This window comes from Myxine glutinosa, chromosome 13, assembly GCF_964187855.1.
Source record: "Myxine glutinosa chromosome 13, kmMyxGlut1.1, whole genome shotgun sequence".
Classification (NCBI taxonomy): domain Eukaryota; kingdom Metazoa; phylum Chordata; class Myxini; order Myxiniformes; family Myxinidae; genus Myxine; species Myxine glutinosa.
The window spans coordinates 17,460,245-17,478,141 of NC_136273.1; the positions used below are offsets into that span (position 1 = coordinate 17,460,245).

The 17,897-nt window shown below is 44.9% G+C and overlaps 1 protein-coding gene, 1 long non-coding RNA gene and 1 other non-coding gene across 3 annotated transcripts in view; 2 read left to right on the forward strand and 1 right to left on the reverse strand.

Annotated features, from left to right (window-relative positions):
• The window catches only part of LOC137438315 (cadherin-related family member 5), a 55,946-nt gene extending 41,079 nt beyond the window's left edge, over window positions 1-14,867 (forward strand). Inside the window, exons 14-16 of the mRNA XM_078766987.1 lie at window positions 4-156; window positions 3,042-3,169; window positions 13,975-14,867. Coding sequence (XP_078623113.1) covers window positions 4-156; window positions 3,042-3,169; window positions 13,975-14,361 — 668 coding nt within the window. The 3' untranslated portion in view covers window positions 14,362-14,867. The remainder of the gene's footprint in view (window positions 1-3; window positions 157-3,041; window positions 3,170-13,974) is intronic.
• LOC137438646 (uncharacterized) lies at window positions 4,266-4,481 on the forward strand. Its single transcript, XR_010986759.2, has 2 exons — window positions 4,266-4,329; window positions 4,437-4,481. It is a non-coding gene; the product is annotated as an uncharacterized LOC137438646 (long non-coding RNA).
• LOC137439197 (U11 spliceosomal RNA) lies at window positions 13,460-13,590 on the reverse strand. Its single transcript, XR_010986871.1, has one exon. It is a non-coding gene; the product is annotated as a U11 spliceosomal RNA (small nuclear RNA).
• Window positions 14,868-17,897: the final 3,030 nt, after the last annotated feature.

The window sequence follows — 17,897 nt, forward strand, 5'->3', positions numbered from 1 at the left end:
CAGGCAAAACCACTTCAATCACAGACATCATCACCACCTCAGTTTCACCTCAAGTCATCACCACCCTGATGCCAGACACCTCAAGTCGCTCAACAGAATCCATAGTAACCGAGGACCATACTGTGACTTGGAGTACAACTGGAGCACCTGAGAAAGGTATTGGAATGCATGTGAAACTTGTGATACACATAATAATGTCTCATTATTGTATGATTTTTTTTTTTTTTTGTATACTGAATCGAGGCTCGTGAAAGAGCTAAAATACACAACGTCTCATGTATTCCCAATGGAGAATTATAATAGAGCCAATATGTTTAATGAGAAAATATTTGCTATCAACAAATGGAAACGGTACCTTGTAAAAATCTCTGTCAAATTTAATCAACTGCTAAAGTGCTCGTCAGTTATCATTTCCTCATATAATTGGGTGTATAATAATATAATACCCAATAATAATATAATTAATAATAAACTAATAATAATATATTAATAATATAATAATAATATATATTATAATAAAATATTATATTATATTATTATTTAATATTTATTTTATTTTTATTTATTTAATATAACCCAATTACACCAATTTATTATTGATTATATTAATTAATTATATTATATTACCCACCACAATATTATTAATGTAATATGATTATTATATTATTAATAATATAATATAATATTTTATTATAATATATATTATTATTATATTATTATTTATTAATATATGATTATTAATTTATTATTAATTATATTATTATTGGGTATGATTACACCCAATTATATGAAGAAATGATAACTGACGAGCACTTTAGCAGTTGATTAAATTTGACAGAGATTTTTACAAGGTACCTTTTCCATTTGTTGATAGCAAATATTTTCTCATTAAACATATTGGCTCTATTATAATTCTCCATTGGGAATACATGAGACGTTGTGTATTGGATAAAAGTTTCATTTTTTTGATTTTGGGTATTTTGGATACAACAACAACAACAACATGCATTTTAAGGCCATTTTCCCTGCAAGAGCAGGGGTTAGCCTTGCGGTCCCCATGACAATCTTCTCCATTTTGCCCTATTTTCTGCATCTCCCCTTGTTAACCCCATTGCCCGCATTTCTTCTTCCACAATCTTTAGCCAAGTCTTTCTCGGTCTTCCCCGTCTTCTACTTCCTTCTACATTCATTTCCATCAATCTTCTCAACCAGTCACTTTCATCCTTCCTCAACACATGACCAAACCATCTCAACCTGTTTCTCTTCACAGCATCCATCACAGGCTCTATTCCCATCATCTTTCGCAATTCATCATTTGTCTTCCTCTCTCTCAACGATACTCCGCACATCCACCGAACCATTCGCATTTCCACCCTTTCCAGCCTTCGTTGCTGCTCTACGTTCATTACCCATGTCTCGCTCCCATAAAACATAACACTTCTCACACATGCAGCATAATACACCTTTCCCTTCAGCTTCAACGACACTCCCCTCCTCATCAGCAGGCCACTCAGTTCCCGAAACTTCTTCCATGCACATCTCACTCTAGCAACCGTTGCCGAGTCTGATCCACCTTCTCCATTCAACATGTCTCCTAGGTAGCAAAATGTTTTGGATATACAGTATTATTTTGGATATACAGTATTAATTGGATATTTTGAAAACATAGTGGTGAAAATTCATTTCTCGCTGGTGAAGAATCACACGTGAATATGAAAAAATCATTGTATCCGGACGCAGATCTTCACCAAAATCTAATCATTTCGTTCTTGTCACACACCCAACCTGTCCACCAAATTTCATCCAAATCCATCCACAACTTTTTGAGATATCCTGTTCACAGACAGACAGACAAACAAACAAGAAAGACGTCATGCAGAGCACGATACTTGCGAAATCCCTAAAACAAATTTGACCTTCAAAATAATTGATGGTTGAATTCGATCACCAAATATGGAAATCCTCTTCAGATTTCAAGTGAATTGGATGAAAATTGAGGATTTTAGAAATTCGACCTAAGTTGTTGACATTTTGACCTTATAATCAATAGGATTCTTGCTCATGACCAACTCTAGCATTTGGTGAGGTTTTGTGAAGATCGGTTGAAAATTGTGACCTGTAGGCGATTGACATACAATACAGGCAGACGGAATAACACACACGACCAACCAATACACTTGAAACATCTTTGATTTTCGCAAGTAACAGAGACACAGACAGGGGTGAAAATGTAACCTCCCCGTCAGCACTCGGTAGGGAGCAAACCTCCGCCAGGCTCAACATTATACGTTTTGTATCCCACTGATAGGGTGGATCTGGATCCGGATCTGAACCAAAATCTAATTGGCTCGTTCTCGTCACTTAACCAACTCATCCACCGATTTTTTTCATTACTCATCCACAACTTTTTGAGATATCGTGCTATATACATGTAGTTTTTGGCCTTATCGCTCAATGGTGAAGAATCACTTAAAAATTTATCTGATCCGGATCTGGATCTTCATCAAAATTGAATCAATTGGTCCTTGTCACACAACAAACCTGCCCACCAAGTTTTGTACGAATCTGTCCATGTTTATTCGAGATATCCTGTCCACAGACAGATAAACAGGGTTAAAAACATAACGTCCGTCCACCTCTAGTAGTGAAGGTAAGGATGGGCAGTGAGAAGGATGAGCCATGATGTACATGGAGAATATTCCACAATTGGGAGAATACAGAGACAAATTAACGCAGATGGGCAAACAGCCTGGAGTTGGTGAGGAAGTGAGGGTTTTGATACAAGGCAACCACAGTTCCTCCTGTTTCAGTAATTATTGTCATTTGGACAACTGTGCCAAGACACGACTACCTTTTCATTTCCTTAAAAAAAAAAAATTGTGGTATTGCCCTTTCATTTCTTAAAATTGAACCATACAAATGTTTTTTTATAAGACTTATTCCTATATCTTGTCTTGGATGCTTCTAAAATGTTGGAAGAGTAAGTAGTTAAATTATCTGTGTAAGATCATTCACGTTGTCCCGTCCAATCACCTTCCTAGCTTGCTTCTCAGCTTCAGATATGGGCTGGCTTGGTGGAGTGCTTGGAGCCATTTTATTTATTTGTCTTCTGGCCCTTGGCTTTCTGATTTATAAGCTCTACCGAGTCTCAGGGCTCAAGTCTGACATGGTGAGGAACTTGTGTGTCTTATATTCTTGTCTTGTAAGAATGAGTGTTTACATTTATGCAGATCAATTTATTAACCATTTAATTCCACACAAAATTGAATTATTTACTTCATAATGATTCATTCTTACATTTATTTTTCACCTTTAAAAGTGTGCAATTTTATATTTATGAATATATAATAATGTCCTGTCTGTAGCCGATGAACACCATCCTCGGACGAATAGCCGAAACGGTCCTTAATTCCAAGGCGAGTAGCCGAAAATTGGTGGTTGATCCACCGCGCGCGGGTTAAAGGAAACAAAGTGCTTACCTGAACGGAAGCACACGGGTTTATTCCCGAACCCACAACGAATAAACAAACACAACGAATGAGAAATGCCACACAATGAATTTAATGAAGTAAATCGAGGAATAAATAATTCCGACGGTGAGACGTCTCTACTCAGTCACAAATATAACACATAGGGAAACTAGAACAATGCGACTGTGTCGCCAATATGCCTCCACATAGTCCCACAAAGGGTAGATGCCATCACTCTGCATATGTATGGGTAGGGGATCACGCTTGTGAAGTTTCGTGTTGATCGGATAAGGTTCGTTTTTCTATCCAAGATGGCTGGCAAAACCACGTGACCTATGACATCATTTTCAAACTATATGCAACAGTGCTGTTAGATGATATTTGTAAAATTTCACATCGATAGGGTGAGCGGTTTCAGAGATATAATTATTTAATATTTTCCTTCAATCCAATATGGCTGCCAAACCATGTGACCTATGATGTCATAAATTTAATATATCAATACAAATGGGTCATACATCATGTGCATGCAATTTCAGATTTTTAGGATAAGGAATTCGATTAAAACATTTTTGGCTGGTATACCACTTCACCTATGATGTCATCATTATCACGATTTTATTCCCCATTTGGAGTACTTGGCAACGTGCCAAGTTTCAAATTTTTCCATTCAGCGGTTTCCAAGAAATAATTTTTTCATTATTTGCTTTTAATCAAAGATGGCTGCTGTGGTGAAAATGTAAGTTGAACCCAGGTGTGACGCTCACTTAAACCACTGGGCGGTGTCTATAAGACCTCGGGACGTCCGCGACTCGAGGCCACTCCTGCGACTTTATACAATGACATGTAGAATTGAATGGTACGTACCCACTTATATTCTAGGCTTGCTTGCATTGACTGATATATCCAATCTTTCTCATATGATGCCTTGATCCTGACATATATGTTGCATGGTGTATTTTACAGGATGATGTTACGATCTAATTGAAATTAAACCTATCTATGGGACGAGTTGTGGATCTGGTTGATTTTTCACGACACTTAATTTCAATTATGATCTTCGGAAATGGCGGGACACGAGTCTTGCGATGGCCGGATGACCGCAGATCACAGACGAGCGTTCCCGACATTCTCTGCGCTCCTGCGAGGCCCACCTCGGAGAAGGATGACCGGCGGAGGACCCGTCGAGCTAGCTCCAGCTACGGAGCTCCGACTACTCTCGCCGCCGGTCTGCCTCAAAAGGACCGGATGTGATGGGGACCTCGCAAGCCTTTTGCGGGACCGCGTCGTCAAAACGCAAACTGCTCTCCTGAGGCCCGAACGCCGGAGCAGGCATGACGGACTCCGGCAAGGCGCCTGCTGAAGGAGGCCACTGGGAAATGTCCTGGGCCGCAACCCCGTCGGAACGACGGACCCGCTTGGCGCCGCAGGTACGAGTCTAGCCTCGGTTGCTCGAAACGCTAACGGCTCCGTCCGAGAGAATCATCCTAGATTTGCGTGCCTCGGCCCGATATGAGATTCCCACGTGAGTGATCACGACTCCCATGTCGGCCATGCCTCCACACGGCCGGCACACTCCGACCACTCGCTACTCGGTGGAATCGCCTCCTCCGCGGGGGGCCGGCACACTCCGACCACTCGCTGCTCGGTGGAATCGCCTCCTCCGCACGGATCACGCACTGCTCGTCGGGATCACGCCGTGCCTCACACGGCCGGCTCACCCTGACCACTCGCTTCTCGGTGGAACCACCTCCTCCATGCGAATCACGCACTGCTCGTCGGAATCACGCCGTGCCTCACACGGCCGGCTCACCCTGACCACTCGCTTCTCGGTGGAACCACCTCCTCCGCGCGAATCGCGCACTGCTCGTCGGGATCACGCCGTGCCTCACACGGCCGGCTCACCCTCACCACTCGCTTCTCGGTGGAACCACCTCCTCCACGCGAATCGCGCACTGCTCGTCGGAATCACGCCGTGCCTCACACGGCCGGCTCACCCTGACCACTCGCTTCTCGGTGGAACCACCTCCTCCGCGCGAATCGCGCACTGCTCGTCGGAATCACGCCGTGCCTCACACGGCCGGCTCACCCTGACCACTCGCTTCTCGGTGGAACCACCTCCTCCGCGCAACTCGCGCACTGCTCGTCGGAATCACGCCGTGCCTCACACGACCGGCTCACTCCGGCTGCTCGGGCACTGCGCCCTTCGCGGGCACCACTCTGCTAGGCCGGCGATTCTGATCGCGGCTCGTCGACATCCCACCTACGCGCGAATCACGCGCTGCCCCATCGTGGGCACAACCCGATCAATCGCTGCACGGTGGAATCACCTCCTACGCGCAAATCGCGCACTGCGCACCACTCTGTGAGGCCGGCGATTCTGATCGCGGCTCGTCGAAATCCCACCTACATGTGGCTACTCAACGAGGCCGGCGAACTCCGCTGCCCGGAATCGCCTCAATGGAGGCTCGCTTGGCACCATGCGAGGACTCGTCGCAGCACGGATGAGTTTCTAAGGACGTCGAGCGGGACCTTCATAGCCTTTCACGACACTCGGGCTTATGCTTATGATAGATGATCGTATACCATGTGTATTCTATATGACTATCATCGTATACCATGTGTATTCTATATGACTATCAGCCTTTCACGACACTCGGGCTTATGCTTATGATAGATGATCGTATACCATGTGTATTCTATATGACTATCTATGTCTAAAACTCCGGACAAAACACGGCCCGAAAGCTAAACAAACGAGACGCTACTTCAGGGCGTGATATGTATTCGATCCTTTGACCCGAAAGCTAAACAAACGAGACGCTACTTCAGGGCGTGATATGTATTCGATCCTTTGACCCGAAAGCTAACAAACGAGACGCTACTTCAGGGCGTGGTATGTATTCGATCCTCTGACCCGAAAGCTAACAAACGAGACGCTACTTCAGGGCGTGATATGTATTCGATCCTTTGACCCGACAGCTAAACAAACGAGACGCTACTTCAGGTCGTGCAGTCTATCGCTGCCAGGCATGCTCGCCCTCTCGACTCGGCGTGCTCACCCTCTCGACTCGGCGAAGCCGCACTGGTTCAACGGGCCGAGCTCAACTTTCGGTTTCCCTCGTACGCGGTGCGCCCTAGATAATACTTTTCGCTCGTCGGCCGGGTTCGTATTCCGTACACCGATCTCGAGCCCGCTCGAATGCTGCTGCCCAATGGACGCGAGACTTTAGATTTCGGAGTGCTACTTTACTCCGTCTGGGGATACTGCTCAGCTGGAACTCGCCGTCAAACCCGCCCGCACGCGCCCGAACCAATTGATGACGTCATCGACTAAATCACGCGTTTGCTTTACAGCACCATTTAACTGTTTCCCGCGCTTGCGTCATCAGAGTTCGTCTACCTGGGTACCTCTCTACAGATAGTAATCTGACCGCCCCTGCCCGAAAGTGCGTGTCATAACGTGGCGGCCTTCGAGGGCGACTAGCCAACATCGCGGACTTATGCCGTTAATCGATAAGGCACGGGGCATTTGGGGGTGCACGGTGACCCCATGACACGGTGACATTGAGCGTTGCGCCCGACTCCCTCGTCTCAGGGCACCGGCCCGCCGGATCGCCCTTGACTCTGGGCTTGTTGCTTCTAGGACAGGTCTCCTGGCTCGCCTCCACACATTTCGAGACTGCGAGATGCCTCGCCCGGCCGCTGCCTGATTGCGTTCCCTCTGACCCAGACTGTGAAGGTCGCTCGCCTTCGGTGCGCGATGCGCGGCTGTTATCTCGCACTTCACGACGGGGGTGGGGGGATGGATGAGTGAGGGGGTGAGGTGCTGATCTGGGATGTCGAGCCATCCATCCGGGCCATTCTCTTGGATGTCGATCCATCCGGGACATTTTCCATTTCTCGATCTCGGCCATCCTCTTGGATGTCGATCCATCCATCCGGGCCATTCTCTTGGATCTCGATCCATCCGGGACGTTTTCCATTTCTCGGTCTCGACGTTTTCTCTCTGGGACACTCCCTCCGGGACGGTAGCCGGTATAGCCGATCTTCTCCGATCCTCTGCGCGGGCGATTCTGCGCGCTTCGCTGGGAAGGCGCATTTCGGTCGTTTTGTGCGTCGTCGTATCTGCCATGCCGGTCGTTCGGGCTGCCTACGGAGGGCACTCGTGGCAATCGTTTTGCTTGAAACTATTTGCCGGAGCTTGTAATTCGTACGCGCTGCCGTCAGGGAGCGCTCGAGTCTCGTGATTTCAAAACAGGGGGACTCTGGGGTATCGCGTAACTCTCGTTATGGCTCTCGTCGGTTCTCTCCCTCGGCAATTCCATGGCATGGATCTATTGTGGATCGACCATGTACCCTTGGGAGCCAAGGCAGGTACAGACTTACTGTAATGGACTTACTGTAGTGGCCTCCTGTCATGTAATCTTACTTACTGTTACAGCTTACTGTAAAGAGGCTTACTGATTTACACATCTTCCACATCGACACATCTTCCTGTAATGTGTTGCTTTGCGACGAATAGACATGGCTTACTGGTTTACACATCTTCCACATCGACACATCTGCCTGAAATGCGTTGCATTGCGACGATTGGACATACACATCTTCCACATCGACACATCTGCCTGAAATGCGTTGCATTGCGACGAATGGACATTCGCTCTTCGACAAGGTACACCTTATGTAATGAGTTACATATCGCAAAGGTACACCTTATCCAGCACATAGGCCTGTGAGACTAGCCTATTGTGACCCACAGGCTCATCGTCTGCCAGTATCGAACATGTTTGCTAACCAGGCTATGAGTGCGCCTAGAGAACATCTGCCGTCCCTCCCTTCGCCTGATACACCCCTGCCTGAAGCGGTGAGGGCACTGAGGTGCCCCTCCGACACCTGCCTCCAGCGGCTACTCCGAAGCAGGGGACATCCTGGATTTGGGGACGACGTACCCGGTAGTTCCCGAACCTTTGCTGGCAGGGTAATTCGCCACACTGACCTCTACGGATGGACCGACTGACCTGTACTACTGATAATGGATTTGTTTCGTATAGCGCTTTCCAGGAAGCCCTAAAGACGCTTTGACAGTGTGCGAAACATAACACAATGGCGCAAAGACAAGAATCAATAGGGATATTTCTTTGACACCCTAATAATGATATAATGACTTCCTCTACCTATTAATGCTGACGCGCGCTCGCTTCCTGCCTAGTGGCAGCATAGTTCTAACGGCGGGGAGAATGTGGTGAAAATGTAAGTTGAACCCAGGTGTGACGCTCACTTAAACCACTGGGCGGTGTCTATAACACCTCGGGACGTCCGCGACTCGAGGCCACTCCTGCGACTTTATACAATGACATGTAGAATTGAATGGTACGTACCCACTTATATTCTAGGCTTGCTTGCATTGACTGATATATCCAATCTTTCTCATATGATGCCTTGATCCTGACATATATGTTGCATGGTGTATTTTACAGGATGATGTTATGATCTAATTGAAATTAAACCTATCTATGGGACGAGTTGTGGATCTGGTTGATTTTTCACAACAGCTGCCATACCACGTGACCTATGACATCACATTTATCATAACATTCTGCATGGGTGTCACACCTACCCTGAAAGTTTCGTCTCAATCGGACATATGATTGCTGAGAAAAACGAGGTTTAGCCCGTACGGACGGACGGAAAACCCGAAAACATAATGCCTGTTATTGAAAATAAAATGGTTATTTTAGACGGCCGGCACTCAGCTTTAGCCTCAATGAGGACTTTTAGGAGCTTGGTGGTTGTTGAAGCCCCACAGGTGGGAAGCGTGCAAGTTGGCCATAGAGTCACGCACCTCAGCCCCACAAACATGAGGTACTTTGTGAGGGCGGTCCTCTTTTGGGTCCCTCTGCCATCCGGGGAAGCACAACGCGGACCCAGTCCATCACGACCTCAGCAGTGCCTGAAAAACCCCTCAAAATCCTGCCGACTCAGCCAAAGCGATCCTCTCGGGCGCACACACAAAATAAAAGATGCAGCTCATCCTCCAACGTCCGTTTCTCTCCAAAAACCCACACTGAGAGCGCGAGCGAGACATGCTCTTCTTCCTCCAACTCCTCTCGAACCTCCTCTCCTGAGGTCATACCGACCAATCGCCGAGCTCTATTGAATCACCCCACGGTCTTCTCGCCCAATCATGAACTTCGGGTTGTGGCCTGCCGGCTTTGCTTGGCATCAGTGTTAATTAAGGCGGGGCTTACTTGCCGATCGGCAATGTTCGTGTTTTGTCGGCGGTTGTGGTGGTTTAATGGAGGCTTTACATGACTGGCCTTGTGTAGTTTTAAAAACATAGGGACAAAATCACAGAGGGAATATCACGTACTGGGGAGAACTAACCTTAATCCCTAACTAGTTAACACAGCTTCACCCCTTGTGTGAAGACACATCAACAATCTTAAGCTCCAATTTCCGTACATAAATACATCGAGATGTCTCCTACGCATCCACTGTCCATGCTATAACTATACAATCCTATCTTTACTATGGGATTCCTCCATCTACTCCCAAAAAAATGTAACAAAAATATACTTAACCAGTCTTATTGAGACAGATACAGAATATTGATCAATCAAGCCCATTTTACAAATTAGAGGAGCTCTGCTATGTCTCCTTCCCACTTCCCACAATCACTGTACATAAATAGCCCCATCGTTTGGCCGTTTGTACATTATTGATACAGATACAGAATTAAAGTTAGCAATACCTCCAATGAAAGTGCATTGACATATGGGAGTACATACGCAAAAGTCGCTTCTTAGCTCCTTATATATGTACATTGAAAGTTCGCTATAAAAGCAAATTGCTGTCACTATCACCATCATTCTGAGCACTTCTAAAATTATGACAGCTCATTGAATATTGACATGATGTAAGTAGTTTACAATTAAGATTAAAACATCCCGTATTTAAACGTGAGTAACAAAAATGAACGTAAAATGTATTTGTGATTTCACGTACTGTTACGTGCTCCTCCCCGACCCCCTGGTCACGGTGTACCTCCGAGCCCCGAGAGGAGTCACGCCAGAAAAAAGTTTTATTCCGTATGTCAAAGATCAATGGTGAAGCCACACCAATTGTTACTCACAAACAAATATTGTATTAAGATCACACAAGAATAACAGTACAACAATAATAGGAATCAAAAGTACAATCCATATATCCTATGATGGTACCATCAGTTTCATAATATATAACTCACTGTGCTCCAAGTGAGTGAAACCAGAACATTCCCAATGTCTCTTTCCTGGCCACAAACCCAAGTTGATTCCGGTTTCAAGCCAAAGTCGATTCGCTCCAGCGATCGCCAGAAAGATGTCCAATCGAGACCAGAATCCCGTGCGGATGGCAAGTACAGTCACACAGCCCAAAGCTGCACAAAGGCGCCCTCAAGGCGACTGCGAAATCACACCCTTGGGTATGGACTTTCACGGCTCACTGTCGGCGAACCGCAAATTAATCTTCAAAAGCCACGGTGCACACACACACACCAGATACATCTGAAAGCGGTGAAAACGGCTGACGAAGTAAAGAAACCCTGCTCGACACACGAAGCGCGCGAGTCAAAATGGCCGACGACCCGTTCTTGAGACGTAACGGCCCGACGATAATTCTCCTCGGAATCCACCGCCAAAAACCTGACACGCAGGTTGCTCGGTCACAGCGATGACAACTCTGTCGCAGGAATCCCTTTCCCGGGAACCCAAAAGTTCACTTGTGACTCTTGCTCGCCAACGTTCGCTCCAGACCGCAAGTAGCTCGGCTCCTTCTTGTCCGACTCACTCGCTCCGCCCTCTTTTTCTCCTCTTCCTCTTCATCGCCATCCGGTTCCTGTTTCATTTAAAACATTAACCTTTTACCTTTTGACAATAATAATTGCTATTTCCCTCAAACAACAATAATAATAATACATGGAACCAGAAATGTTTCAAGTGAATGAAAACCACAACAACGGAAGTGACGAATCCGTAACAGTACATTGTAACTACACTATCAAACAGTAATTTTGGAAGCCAGACCTAGCTACCCATTTTTAATATTAAGCCCTTCCCCCCCCCCCCCCCCCTCCAAATAGAAAAATCAAACTTCGCCTTTGTACCTGTTCATAAACAAACATACAGACAGACAGACAGACAAACAGACAGGGGTGAAATATAACCTCCATCCATCCTCCTGCGGTAGTGGAGGTAATAAGAACATTAATGATAGCAGTATAATATTAATGTTATTACAAAACAATATCGATAGTAATTATGCCGGGTACCAAATGCCGCCCTTACCAATGAAGATGCCATCCCATGCTGCCCGTTCCTATGACAATTTCACCCCACGCCACCCACTCCAATGATGATACCGTCTCACTCCGCCTGTTGCAATGGCGATGTTATCCTATTTTGTCATTTTTTATCAAACTATATTTACCATAGCTATTCCATCCCAAATACTGCCAATTAGAACTGCGGGCAGTGATTTATACGTGGGCACTTGCAAAACTGTGAGCTGCCAGGAATATAAAGTTTAATCAGTATGATGTCATAGTTCACACCATTTGGCAACCATATTGGATCTAAGGAAAATGTTTTAAAATGCTCCGCTCTGGACCTTGTTCACCAATTGAAGCGAAACTTGAAATATATCATCCACTTCCCATGTGGAAAAAGGTGTGCCTTTAAAAATCATTTTCTCTGAAACCACTTAACCGATGATGTTTTATCGTCATGGGTACTCAATGATATACCGAGTTGTTGGTAGTGGAGTAGCAGTCGAAACCCGAATCCTATCCAGGTTCCTCCTGATGACTCCATCTTTGTCTATTTGGGTTACTCACGATACTTCAACGCCCTATCTGGTCAGCTATTTGATCCAAAACCTTTGCATTGTCACATCTACCCTGTAGTGAAGACCTCAGGGCGAAAGATGACCAAACGAGCTTTAACTCCGAGGCGTATACCCAACTATGGCTGTACCTTGTGCATGTGCAGGGTTGGTGGAGGGTAGCGAGGTCCTTACCTGTACGGACGGACGCGACTGGGGTTTATTCCCCGAACCCACGAATGAATAAACGTACAAGACAAGAAATTGAAAATGTAACAAATAATGGTTCAATGAAAATTAAAGCCAGGATAACAAAGAAATGTACGGTAAAATCTAATTCCTATATGGAGGGACCCTCCACAAGGACTCGTATACAACACAAGGGGATGAAGAAAGCAAAAATAATTGTGTGGTGTGGGGCGTTTGCTGATACTCCGCCTGGCGTCCTTGACCAGTCTCGGAACCACCATGGCGTGCAGTCGTGCCCATAGTAGCCATCAACCCGCAGAGCGACGGCAAACTCCCTCCTCCTCCGATCGTCGCGATCCACTGAGCTCCACCACTCGCTTTACTAGCGCGCACTGCTCCACGCGCAGCCGCCTCCGTTGAGGGCACAGGGAGAGCGAGAAAAATGGGTCCACCTTCCACGCAGACAGGAACAGAGAGAGAGAAAATGGTGGGACTTTTCCTTTTTACTCTCTGACGTCACACTTGCTCCAATCATCGAGCACCGCCCGCTCACCCCATCGTTCTTTAACCAATCAGTCTTCGGGGCATGGCCTCACGGCCACTCTTGGCGCCAATCGAGATGATTCGGCTAGGTGGTGTAATCACGTCTGGGTGTAATCGGGTGTAATCTGGGTGTAATCGCAAAAAGTGGCTACACAGCATACGGCTCACACTAATCTATACAATGCTACCTTGACTACGGTATTTCATTACCTACCCCCATACACGTAACTTCATGCTTTACAAGGTCTCCAAACAATTCAACCTTAGGGATGTCTTCGGTAGAACAGTTTATCAGCGCTACAGTTGACAAAATTCCCTGGGTTGGCAGATGCTTTAAAGTTTAAATGATAAGTGGTACGACATGCCTTAACAAAATATATCAGAAAACATATTTATGCAATAAAAACCAATGATCACCAGCAACCGCCGATTTCACAAATTCTGCATTCGGAATCTTTTGATAGCGATTCCGCGAACCGCCAGCCGAAGCGAGCGACCCGTGCTACTCACAGCAAATGCCCTTTTTTATATTTATGCAATTTTTATATTTATGCAATGAGATACTGTAATATGACCTGTCGTTTCGGAGCCCCGCTTTGTACACAAAGTACAACACTAGATCCACAGCTGTCCAGTCTCAGTTGTCAGCCCGCTACTGCATTCAGATGTATGACATCGTTAATTGATAGCTAAAATCATGTTTTCTCCCCTGTAGTGTACTCATTTAAATAGTTTTGAACAATAATCCCAATAAGATGTTGTGAGCACAAACCATAGGTGTATTCCACAGCCTATTGATATAAATGTTACTTGGCTATGTCGCATCCCTATATTTTGTGGCATAGTATATTCCATCTTAATTACCATTTTATTAATAATAATCGATTTTTTTTTTTCAATTCTTTGTCAGGCCACAGAAGAAGGTACCAATTGTTATTGTACTTCCCCTTCCAAGCATTTCACTACCAATAGTGAAGTGGGATGGATTAACAACGGTGGATATGATTCTCTCAATGACCATAAAACAAGTGATGAAGTGGTCAATGGTGAGTATGACAGTGATTGTGGGACTGGAGTGAGCGGGGAAGGATCTGGAAGCGATGGAGGGGGAGGCGGAGAAGAAGAGAGTGGGGAAGAGAAAGGAAGATCAATACTGGCTCAAGGAGGATCACCAACCCCTGGTTATAAGGCCGTATGGTTTCGGGATGAAGTTATTCCAGGGAAGAATGGAGCACAGGAAATGACTCAACAGCATCAGCAAAATGGAGAAGAAAATAATCAATCAGTACTTTTGTGAAAGCATTTTCTGCAGCATCTTTCCTGATCCTTACCCAGTAAAATGTATTCTGACGCAGAATTTGCTTCTTTTGTTAGTTAGAAACTGAATTGTTTGAATGAACTTTCTTTTGTTGCAAAACTTCAAGAACAAAACTGATATCTATTCATTAATTGCACACTGAAATAGTTTCTTTTTAATTGTTCAATTGTCTTAATTGGAGATGTTTCTAATAATTGCAAACAATGATTTCCATAATAAAGTGATCCATTTGCTTATTGATTTTCTAAGTAGGCAACGATATTTTAGATTACGTTCACAAAACAAATCAACATCCATTCATAATCAATTAGGCTTTTTGTGCTTTGAAGTACAATGTAATATTTTAATTGTGAGGTGCCACGTTTGAAAGACAATGCAGTATTTTATGATTATGATATTTTTGTCTGTAATTGTGAAGATATCCTTTCGATGATGTCCTTTACCGCACGTGTTCCAGGAATCATTAAAAGACTATATATTATGAATTTTACTAACTTTCTATCACATTATGCAAGTCACACCCCCATTTTGGATGACTGGTGACCCCTTAAGCAATGCCTTTTTATCAAAATGGAATAAGGTCGCACCCCTTTTCTGCTTGTATCATGACTTTATTCCTTGTACATTATACATATCTGAGTACAGTAATTTCATTAAGAGTCGTAAGTTCCGGCTGAACTTCTGCACTAAGCAAAATAAAAATGTTTAGTTTGGAAGATTCATATTCCAATCTGACGGAGTGGCCATTGGTATAGTTACCCAGTAAACAATGCTCAGTCTGGTGTTTTAACTAGTGAGAGTTGGTATGGAGGATTTTCCTCCCAGTACACCCCCAGGAATGATCATTTGACCAAACTCAGACAGTTACAGGAGAATTTATTAAAGGGAGGGGATGCACATGTACATGGGAGAGCTGCCGTGTAAGCTAGTAACGGGCCAGCTTCTCAAAATGAAACACAGCAGGCCAGGGTTTATATATTGTACAGAAAATAATGAAAGGAGACTTTAAAGATAGGAAGGCATAACAATTGGGGGCTGTTCAGTAAGGGAAAAGCTATGTTCTCGTCCACGCAGCTTTGCCCAAAGTCGGAGCCTGAAAACTTCAACAACAGGCTATGTTATTACAGGTGAGGGGTTGATGCTGCTCAGTTTTGTTCAATTCCCAGAATGCTCAAGGGCTACCTAGTAACGAAGCCAAATGTATGAAATCCCCAACATTTGTTCTACATCCTGGATTGTGGAAGTATCATGTGCCTGATGTGAAGTATCCTACTCAGGGGGAATTTGGCATCACATGACTGCAAAGAGCAGACAGTGAGACCCAACTTCCATGAGCCTAAATCTTGTAATGTATGGATGCATCACAGATGAGGGTAGGATTTTTATGAATTTGGGTAACAATTTGGCTCCTATGCAGGCAGGCAACAGTCAGAGAATGAACTGTAAAAAGAGTACACAAAACAGATGTACACTTTTTTTCTACCTTTTACATGATCTAACTCTCATAAACGAACATACACAACAAACACAAAGCTGTTTGATGAGACAAACAGCCACTGAGCTTGGGGGAAGTGATGTCACTTCCAGTGGTACTCTGGGTACCAGCGACATCACCACAATGGCGCCGTTTTTCTCACCACGCTCAGAGGGGCGTGTCCTATGGAGGAATTTCTTGCTCCCCATGGATGCCAAACTTGATTATTAAAGCTCTAATACCCTCAGATCCAGCATCGGCCCAGGAGTCAAGAGTAGTCAGAAATGTATCCACCTTAACACAATTTATTTAAACAAACAAAAAAAAAACTGAAAAAAACCAAGTAATTTATCTTCAAAAGTTTCTGTTGAATCTAAAGCTTTCAACATTGTTGGGATCTTACACAATGAGGCCAATGCAGGTTCTGTTGCTCTCACACATTGCATATCGGTCTGTGGCATTTTTTTATATATATTTTTTTAACCAAATCTTCTCTGGTTCATTAGCTCACTCTGCTCCTCTACTCTCTCATCCCTCAGACCCTCCCCATCATCTCCAGGATACACACATTCCTACAGCAAACCCCTCTTGTTAAACTTCCAAAAAGAAAACTTCCAAACAAAAATAATACAAAAACACCTCAAATATTTTGTTCCTCGCTTCTCCCAACTGTGGAACCACCTTTCTGAGACTGTTCAATTGCACTCTTCACTCCAAGACTTAAAGCAGGTGGTGCACTTCTGTCTCGTGCCATCCCAAACCCCACTGGTAAAATTAAGTAGATTAACAAAGATGAAACTATAATGCACTTAATGGAGGTGCTGGAATTATACCGTTGTTTTCTCCGATTGCAATACCCACCCAAGATGCTAACCTAGACTAATGGTGTGGGTAAAATATAGTCCTGTGCTAAATTTAATTATATATATTTTTTCTGTAAGCTCAAAGTTGAACTTGTCTGAGATATTCAAAATATGAAGTTCTGTGCCAAATTTGGTCATTCTAGCTGCCCTAATTGTCCAGTTATTAACGCACAGGTTGTAAACCTGGTGCGTTATAGCGTTTGCCTGGGAATTTCTGTCTCTCCAAAAGTGAAGCTCCAACAGTGTCGCCAGTTTCTGTCGCTCAGATGTGTAAACAGTTTCTGTCGCTCAGATGTGTAAACATGACGTCATCAAATCTATATTTAGGCTAACCATGGGCTACCCCTTTGGCTGGTACGCGGCCGCTCGCTAGTACATAATATAGGATATATTTGTTATATATGTTATGTTATAGGATATATAGGATATATGTTATATGATATAGGATATATATAGGATAGGTTATAGGATATATATGTTATAGGATAGGAATAGAGGACCCAAATGACCCAGAGGACCCAAATGACCCAGAGGACCCAAATGACCCAAATGACCCAAATGACCCAAAGGACCCAGAGGACCCAAATGACCCAGAGGACCCAAATGACCCAAATGACCCAGAGGACCCAAATGACCCAGAGGACCCAAATGACCCAGAGGACCCAAATGACCCAGAGGACCCAAATGACCCAAATGACCCAGAGGACCCAAATGACCCAGAGGACCCAAATGACCCAAATGACCCAGAGGACCCAAATGACCCAGAGGACCCAAATGACCCAGAGGACCCAAATGACCCAGAGGACCCAAATGACCCAGAGGACCCAAATGACCCAGAGGACCCAAATGACCCAGAGGACCCAAATGACCCAGAGGACCCAAATGACCCAGAGGACCCAAATGACCCAGAGGACCCAAATGACCCAGAGGACCCAGAGGACCCAAATGACCCAGAGGACCCAAATGACCCAGAGGACCCAAATGACCCAGAGGACCCAAATGACCCAAATGACCCAAATGACCCAGAGGACCCAGAGGACCCAAATGACCCAGAGGACCCAGAGGACCCAGAGGACCCAAATGACCCAGAGGACCCAGAGGACCCAAATGACCCAGAGGACCCAAATGACCCAAATGACCCAAATGACCCAGAGGACCCAAATGACCCAGAGGACCCA